Here is an 8,614-nt window from a genome sequence, read left to right on the forward strand (position 1 = left end):
TATTAATTTATCAGCACATCATTTTTCTGGTCTCTTATATGCACCTATATCATGGTAAGGTGTGTCAAGTGTTTCTATATGCGCACTAGTTTAAATCCCAAACGTCCTGACCTGTATGCATTGGCACTCTTTCCACCCTGCATGGTAACAGACAAACTAATCAAGCTGATACAGAACAAAGCAAACTCACATTTTGCTTGCATCACTGTATTACAGCAAAATGCTTTCCCTCCTAGAATTTATTTTATTTTTATTGAACCTAAATTCACAGGTCCACCCAGCATTGTCTCATGCACCAGTCAGTCTGTCCGGGTCTTTCTTGCGGTCGTCACATAACCCGTACGTGACATCCGATCCTGGCTGAGACAAAGACTATTCAAAAGACCATGCTCTTTACTTCATTGTGTTTTCCCTAGTTATAGAACTTGATTCTGTGCAACCCAGAAACACTGAAACCAAGCCAAAACATTTCATCCAGAACACAAAGTGCCTTAAAACCTCCTACGCGCTGACACACAAGCTTTCAAACTGTTCTTTCACATAACCCACTGACACACAGATGGCCTCTCTCAGGGGAACAGCTGGGTCTATATCTACACTACGCTTACAATGATTCCCTGAAAACTGATTCATCCAGACGTGAAGATGTTGGCAGTTGTGGTTGTTTTATTTCTAGCAGTCGGCGTGAGTGACGGCGTGATTTTGAGTAAATGTGAGCTGAAGCAGCAGCTTGAAGAAGGCCTTACTCTTCAAATCCCCAATTCTGCAGACGTGCTGGCACAGAGTGAGTCTCTATTTACATCCCCAGCTTTAGATAAACTGTACCTATCACTGCTTCTGTGTAGATTCTTGTACTGTTGAAGTAGTTTGCAGGTGAGCATAGCATAGAACACACTATGTTCTTTATTTGCATTGAAGGTTCCATGAAGAACATTAAATGTCCATTAAATCTTTCCATTCCATAAAGGGATATTTAAAGTGGAAGAAGGTTGTATTTTTTATTTTATTTTATTTTTTACAAATGTTCTTCACAGTAAGAAAATTAAATGCCTATTTTGCCTAACTGTTCGCTGAAAGGTTGGACCCAAAATGCTGTGAAAGTTTCATTTTTAAGTTGGATGCAACAGAACATTCTTCAAAAATGGCTGAAATGAATGAAATCTCTTTTCTTTACAGTCGTGTGTCACGTCCAGCTGACCTCTGGCTTCAATACCAGCGCTATTAAGACGATCCCTGAGCCACAAGAGCCTCGTAGCGGTCCTCGTCGTGGTAGGTCTCCCAGAGGAAATAATAAAGGCGGCTCTTCCAGTAATGAAAGTGATGAGGACAAAGATGAGGTCTGGACCCTGTACGGCTTGTTCCAGCTCAGTGACCATGTGGTGTGCAACTCTGCTCAGAGTCGTGCACTGAACCTCTGCAGACTGTCCTGCGACAGTGAGTATATTTAATCTAGAAAGAGATGATGGACTGGTTGATACGGCAAGATAACAACCAGTCTGGGGTTCTTGTGAAAGAAATCAATACATATATTTTGCAAGGATGCATTAAATTGATTACAAGTGACTGAAATGCATAATGTTATGATAATGAATGTTGTTCTTTTGAACATTTTGGTCATTGAAGGATCCTTTAAAAGAGTATGTCTTGCACAAAAATGTGAAGCAGCACAGCTGTTTTAAAATGTATAATAATCAGAAATGTTTCTTGAGCAGCAAATCAATCAGTATATTAGAACAATTTCTGAAGGATCATGTGACACTGAAGACTGGATTAATGATGCTGATAATTCAGCTTTGCATCACAGGAATAAATTAAATATTACAATATATTCAAATAGAAAACAGTTATTTTAAATTGTAATATTATTTCAGAATATTTCAGTTTTTACTGTACATCTAAACAAATATATGGTGAGCAGAAGAGACTTTTTCATATGCATAAATATTCTCTAAAATTAAATGTGATTGTTCTCCTTTTCAGAGCTGATTGATGATAACACCAGCGATGACATAGCCTGTGTCCAGACCCTTATAAATGCACTGTGAGTACTTCAATAAAACACACAAATGTCAGAAAATGATATTATCCAGTGCAGTATGATTTAATTAACTGTGACACAACATTATACATCCATTACACATTCATTTTGCAGACTGTAGTATTAATATTTATTCCATGTAGAAATTATATAAATAGTGAATCCTCATAAAGCAGGTGAGTGCAAGTGTCCTGAAATTGTGTTCATCTGACTTTAACAGAACGTATCCGATTCCTGACCCCGAAACTGCTAGACACATCCATAAAATGTAAGTGAATGAAACAAGAACCAATTCAATAAAGCAATTAATGGAAAACATGAGTTTACTGTGTTTGCATGCAAGTATGTTAAAACTACAATAGCTAATATCACTGGCTTGACTAAACTGATATAAAAATAAAAAAAATCATGTTTCCTATTTTCCTTTGACAGGATCTCGCTGATCCACCAGCCGGAGTGTATGACCATGAAGGCCACTTCGTACTTTGCCATCTGTCAAACACCATAAAGTCCTGACCTCTATTAGCCCCCTCCTTTACTTTTGCATTTAGGTGCAATTATATTTGTAGCTTTCTTGCAAGACGACAAAATCCCAGCACAAGCTTGTGTTTTGTACTAGCCTGTATGAGTCATTAAATCCATTTGAAACGCAAGGTTGTTCTCATTAATTTAATTAAGGCCCTTGTTAAGGTTTTTTACTATCAGCCAGTATTCAGTAGGCAACATACTAAATACATAGAACATCCACTAGATGGCGTGCTTGTAATTATAGCAATAGCACACACTTGATTATTGTGTACTGAGATAAACAACAGACTTTTTTCTCACTGAGAAATGTATAGACAGAACAACTAAATAACCATTTTTTACATGTACATGCAGCAGCTGTTTTGTTTCTCTGGTGCTACAAATATAAAAATTAGATAAAAATCCCAAGCAAGATTTTTTCCAGCAAACTCTGATAAAGCTGTCATTGGGGCAGTAAACTAAAAAGTGTACATATTCTGAAAGGGTACTGCCCCAGATACAGCTTTTGTGCATTTTTTTCTGAGACTGAAAGGTGTTAAGCGGATCTTTTGAATGTGGATTCCTGATTTTAATATTGATAATATCTAATAATAACAAAAATAATAGTTACATGCTATTGTATTTTTTTTTTCAATGTACCTTGATATGCAATTGACATATATTAAGTATGAAGGCAATATGCAATGTGATTGCATGAAAAACTGCATGCCTGCAAAAAGTTCAGTGACACTTAGCAGCCTTTAATATGGTCTTTATTAGAAATGGTTTAGATGACTACATGATAATGCAAAACCTGCCAGCATCGTGCTAATTATTTATGCAAACTATGACTGATGCAGTCTTGCAGATATAAAAACATGACATAATACTGTGATAGTCTCTACTAAAAATTGTGGTACAACACAAAGTGCGTCTAACTAGGCAATAGTTCAAAGTAAAACACACAGTGATTACTCAGCCTACTGTAAATACAAGCACAACTATACTCTCATGTCCATGTGGTATACAATACATTGTTGTAATGTGAAACTAATATGAATATCAAGATCTCTATTATGGTAAAGTATAAAAAAGTATAGAAAGTCAGGCACATACTTTTAAGTTTTTCTCTGTTATTTTAGTTTAATAGATTAGAAATCAACGGACAGACAAGAGGACAACAAAAAACTGAGATAGCCCTTGTGTCATCTTCACTCCCTGCTGAAAAAAAAAAAAACAGTAGACACCATCACACTATTTCTAATGGTTTAACTGGTTATAATGGAAAACTTCTATTGGTGGCTTGTTAAAACCAGTAAATCTTTATGGAACAAGTCACAAAACACACACTACACCATTTTTAATGGTTTAAATGGTTAAAAGTTAATGGTTTATAATGTATGTAGTGGAAACCATTGTAATTTTTTGGGATGGTCTTATTATTTAATTGTTCCCCAGCAGCAGGGCTCTGTGACATCTAGCCCCGGAGTCTCTTTAGTAAGCTTCTTCGTTGCTTCTCAGACGAACTCCCCGCTGGACACGAGCTCTGGACACAGTTTGGCCTCGAGGTCTTCGATCGTGATGGACTCGACGTCTTTCCCGCTGCTGAGGCTCGCGGCTCGCGTGATCTTGGTCAGCGTGTCCTCGTAGGGCGGCGGGAGGTAAACCATGAGGAACACCCCGTCAGACATGTCCGAGCTCGTGCTGTTCAGCCGCTCCGCGTTCCCGGTGAGTGACGACAGGATCTCGGCGTTGCGCTCCGGGTCCTGCAGGTCCAGCGCGATGATGTTGGCCAGTCCGAGCTTGTTCTGCCTGAACCTCCGGTAAACGAGGACGAACACGGCACCGAACACGAGGAGCGTGGCGAGCGGGAGGATGATGTACAGGACAAGCTCCGATTTCCCGTCGTTTTGGCTCGAAAGCTCATTCCAGTGGTAACCCTATAGGGACGTAAAGGACATATTTTTTATTAAAAATATATATTTTTTGTATTCTATTCATTTACTATCTGCTTGTTTTCATAAAAAAAAGAAAAGAAAAAAAAACTAGCTTCTCAATTTTTTGTAGCTATTTGTTTTCTTTCTATTAAATAAAACCTGATTGCACTATAGTTTCTTATTTTTTGTTTTATGTAAAATCATTTTCTAACTCTTTTAAATTCATTTTAAATAAGTACATTTTTAATAATTGTACTTTCTTTTATGTAAATCACTTTGAATTACCATTGTTTACGAAATGTGCTATATAAATAAATTTGCCTTGCCTTACCTATATAAATAAAAAAGTAAAAAAGGCCACTAGCTTGCTCTATTCTTTTTCTTTTCTGTTTTTTTTTCATGTTATTTATTATATAATTTAATAAAACTAATTTTCATGTACTGCATTAGGCTGTGTCTTGTCTTAGCACTTACATATCATAGCTCTTTTTGATTGCTTCCTGGTTTAAATGATCTGGTTTAAGCTGGTCTTCAATGATGTTCAACACTGAAAAAATGGTACAATAACATTTCAACCTAAATAGTGGACTTTGCTTTTTTCTTAAATTCATACACAATTGCCACCTCATGAAATAATTCTGTTTTCTCACGTGATGGGATTTACTTGGTTTAATTGGACAACCAGCTGGTTTGACAGCCTGACTAACTGAAAAGTGCCTAAAAATGCTTTTAATCTGGAAGAAAATCTACAGTAGCCAGCTGTTTTTAGTAGTGAGATGATATCTGAATGTATGAAACTAGATAGAAAAATGAAGACTGATCTTTGATCTTTTGAAATTTCATATACCCTAACAAACTAATTTAATTTCTAAACTAAATGTCTTGTTCAGCTCACGAGAAAACCATAGGATGCTTTAATGAAACAAGAAACAACAGAAAGATTTGAAAAACCTATAAAACACAATTTTAAGTACAGAGCCATATCGAGACTACAGTGAAAAATTGTCTTGAAAATAAAACAATGTAAAAGTTATTTGTTGAACCTATAGCATATATGCAGCATATCCAGGGATGGATCCACTATCTTCTTGAATGCACTGAAGTAAAGCAACCATTCTTTAATAAATACAGCTGTTTACTAATCCAGAACCAGCGCCTCCACCCTAACCTGACTGCATCCTAAAATCTAGTGCTTCTCCAACCGTTTACTAATCACATAATGCTGCTTTTCAGCTAGATTAGATATTTTGGTCCTATAAACCCCTTCATTTACGCCAAACCACACTGTCACCTTAAATGAACCCCTGTGGAGATCACAACTGAGCTTCAGGTCATCACAGCATCAAAATTGAAGACAAAACAAATGTCAGAGTGTAACAATGACTTTAATTCTCACACAAATGGAACTGCACAATTTCCATTCTTTATAGAGGTTCTTTGGATTATTTAAAAGTTCTTCAAACAAAGAAACATTTTTTTTAAAGAACTGTTTACTGAAAGCTTCTCTCAATGGTTCTTCTATGACATCACCACTTTGGAACCTTCATTTTTGGAACTAATCAATCTTCTGTCCATCTTGAATCCCAGCTTTCGTCTTGACTGGGATAGTTCACTAACCTGTGGTCGTTGTACTGCAGTAGGCGGCGATGGGGACCCAGACACCCAGTCATCTCTTCCAGCAGGTCCAAACTTTATCCAGCTGCTGTCCAGCAATCGTTGCATGCTTCTGCTGACAGAAGAGCGTCGGCTGATGGAGGATGAGAGAGTCAGGCCAGCAGCGGTCTAAAGAGCGCAGTAGGATAACAGCTGCATCTTGTGTCTCTCTGAATGTGAGTGTGAGAGCCAGAGTTTGTGTGTGTTAAGTACTGTCTCACATGCTCGCACATGCAGATCAGCGGAAATCAGGCCAGTGGTCAGCCAATGGCACGAGGCGAAAAAAGACCCGAAAGGCAATCATTTGGGGATTTGTGATGCGCACAGCTGGCCTATATTTAATAAACAGCGGAGGGGGATAGAGAAGATGGAGCTGTCAATCAAATGAGTCAAAGTGCTGCTGCGGTTTGCAGTGGTGGCAGAAATGGGCGGGGCTTCTCCTTAGCATTCAGAGTTTCACATGTGTTTAGATAAACATCTAGGAATGCTTCAGTTCAGACATCTGTTGCTTTAAGATATACTGTAGCCTACTTCTTTGCTTAGGAGAAACTTAACCGTTTAGCCAAACATATGAAATACTAGTCAGAAAAATCGTTTCTTTTTTTTTAATTGGACAGTTTATTTAAGTTTTATGTTTTGCATCAGATGATACAGTAAGAATAATGAGCTCACACTTGAGGAGGAAAAAGCACCTCTATTTTATTCAGATGCCTGAACTGAACAAAAAATATGCAATTTAGTGCAGTTGCTGTTTTTTATATGGCCAGAAATGAAGAAATTCTGATAGTTGGTCATGTAAATCAGTAAGATTTTTATAATAGTAACAGACTACTTATATAAATGCATATGTGGCAAGTGTAATGTTGTTACACTAGATTATTGAAATTATTATTAACTAATAGTACTAATACAAGAGGCTTTAATTTTGAAACTGGTATCAGGAATAATTTCACAGTGAAGTCATGTGATCACAAGCACAAAACTATTGTTATTTTTATTTCTTTTTACATATATAATTTGTATTTCTTTTTTTTTATTAGTTTGATTTTCTTTTTGGAATTGTTAATCTATATAAAATGTTTAGGAACAACCGTTTACGTGAGTTACGTCGTGTGTTAGCGCTAGGGAAGGGCTGATGTAATTTCCTGTGCTCTCTCTCTTTCGCGGGATGTCGTTGCGATGAGAGGTATATTTTATCAGCTCCTCAGAAAAGTGTTTGAATCTATTAAATTACTTACTGATTATTGATTTTTTTTTTTTTTTTTTTGCACGAAATCAGTTTGTTTGTTAACTTTTCCTTATTATGGGATTACTAGTCCAAGTTAGTAACATTGTAAAAAGTATGTTTAATCGAAGTGTGAATTCATGTGATGGTCGCCATTACACGTGCAGTATGCTGCTGAATTAATTACATGACGATGCATACTTCGGTAAAACAGAGTTATTCAGTTATGAATTATACATTAGTGATTGCGTGAAGTTTGTCTGTTTAACTTTAATGATCCATGAGAGGTTTGAATGTATTTGCTGTTATATAAGTGTACAGTGTAACACTATGCAATGATTGACAGGCACTGCTAGACCTGATATTCTTCTGTTACTACCTGCTGATGTCTGTTATACTTTGATACAGGTATGTAAATGGATCATTATAGTATTGGTTTCTTTTCCTGTATGTTTTAATGCTCTCTTTCGCGGGATGTCGTTGCGATGAGAGGCACTGCTAGACCTGATATTCTTCTGTTACTACCTGCTGATGTCTGTTATACTTTGATACAGAAACGTCGCTGAGAGTAAACCACGTGACAACTGCATCATGGTGTGAAGTCTCTTTTATTATCAAAACACACAACGCAGAAGGAAACCCACTACACAATGGTGCCGTGACCCACCGTTTGGTTTGCTGGTAGCTGACCGCCTGGGATGCTGAAAGTGTGACCGTCTTTCCTGGGACTGTGCTGACGTCGTCGTGATCTGCGGGACTGGAGCTGATCATTAGTGACTGGTTTGGACTCTTGACTTTTTCTTTTTCTTTCAAAAAAAAATAAAAAGGGACACTTTTTTTTTCTGGAAAAGAATTAAGGACTTCAAATTTCCGATCAAATTTATTTGTTTATTAGGAAAATTGAGATAATTCGTTATGACAGATGACAAGGAGGAGAGGTTCACATTTGAACACCGCATGATGGCTGGTAGAGGAAGGGGTGCGCTCCTGACCACACCTGACCGTGGTTTTCAGCTTATGGGTCCTGAGTATGCAAGCACTGGGAGGGGTGGAAAGCTGAGATTGTCAGATGCTAGACTCGACGTAAGCTGCAGTCCAATAACAAAACCTGGTAGCCCAGAGTGTACAAAACATGAATCTGAACTCTCAAGTGACATGAGTAGCCTCATCAGACAAATTGGATCTGAAATTGGTGAAGCTATCAGGGACAGTTTGTTGCAGACTAGACATTCAAATCTGCCATCTAGTGGTTGT

General features: G+C 37.4%; 2 protein-coding genes across 2 annotated transcripts; one reads left to right on the top strand and one right to left on the bottom strand.

Annotated features, from left to right (window-relative positions):
• Window positions 1–523: 523 nt before the first annotated feature.
• On the top strand, window positions 524–2,686 carry LOC113097597 (lysozyme C, milk isozyme-like). Its single transcript, XM_026262859.1, has 5 exons — window positions 524–784; window positions 1,177–1,434; window positions 1,981–2,041; window positions 2,259–2,306; window positions 2,471–2,686. The coding sequence occupies exons 1-5, from the start codon at window positions 646–648 to the stop codon at window positions 2,544–2,546; spliced, it is 582 nt and encodes a 193-aa protein (XP_026118644.1). The 5' UTR covers window positions 524–645; the 3' UTR covers window positions 2,547–2,686.
• Window positions 2,687–3,301: 615 nt separating this feature from the next.
• Window positions 3,302–6,488, bottom strand: LOC113097615 (small integral membrane protein 28-like). Its single transcript, XM_026262882.1, has 2 exons — window positions 6,100–6,488; window positions 3,302–4,485 (listed from the first exon to the last, which is right to left on the bottom strand). The coding sequence occupies exons 1-2, from the start codon at window positions 6,202–6,204 to the stop codon at window positions 4,063–4,065; spliced, it is 528 nt and encodes a 175-aa protein (XP_026118667.1). The 5' UTR covers window positions 6,205–6,488; the 3' UTR covers window positions 3,302–4,062.
• Window positions 6,489–8,614: the final 2,126 nt, after the last annotated feature.

Source organism: Carassius auratus, unplaced genomic scaffold (genome assembly GCF_003368295.1).
Source record: "Carassius auratus strain Wakin unplaced genomic scaffold, ASM336829v1 scaf_tig00216332, whole genome shotgun sequence".
Classification (NCBI taxonomy): domain Eukaryota; kingdom Metazoa; phylum Chordata; class Actinopteri; order Cypriniformes; family Cyprinidae; genus Carassius; species Carassius auratus.

What these genes read in the sequence shown, in the direction of transcription:
- LOC113097597 (XM_026262859.1), top strand. Translation starts at nt 646, where the DNA reads ATGTTGGCAGTTGTGGTTGTTTTATTTCTAGCAGTCGGCGTGAGTGAC. An exon ending in CAGACCCTTATAAATGCACT is followed by an intron (nt 2,042 to 2,258) that starts GTGAGTACTTCA and finishes TGACTTTAACAG; the next exon opens with AACGTATCCGATTCCTGACC. An exon ending in GCTAGACACATCCATAAAAT is followed by an intron (nt 2,307 to 2,470) that starts GTAAGTGAATGA and finishes TTCCTTTGACAG; the next exon opens with GATCTCGCTGATCCACCAGC.
- LOC113097615 (XM_026262882.1), bottom strand. Translation starts at nt 6,204, where the DNA reads ATGCAACGATTGCTGGACAGCAGCTGGATAAAGTTTGGACCTGCTGGA. An exon ending in CTGCAGTACAACGACCACAG is followed by an intron (nt 4,486 to 6,099) that starts GTTAGTGAACTA and finishes ACGTCCCTATAG; the next exon opens with GGTTACCACTGGAATGAGCT.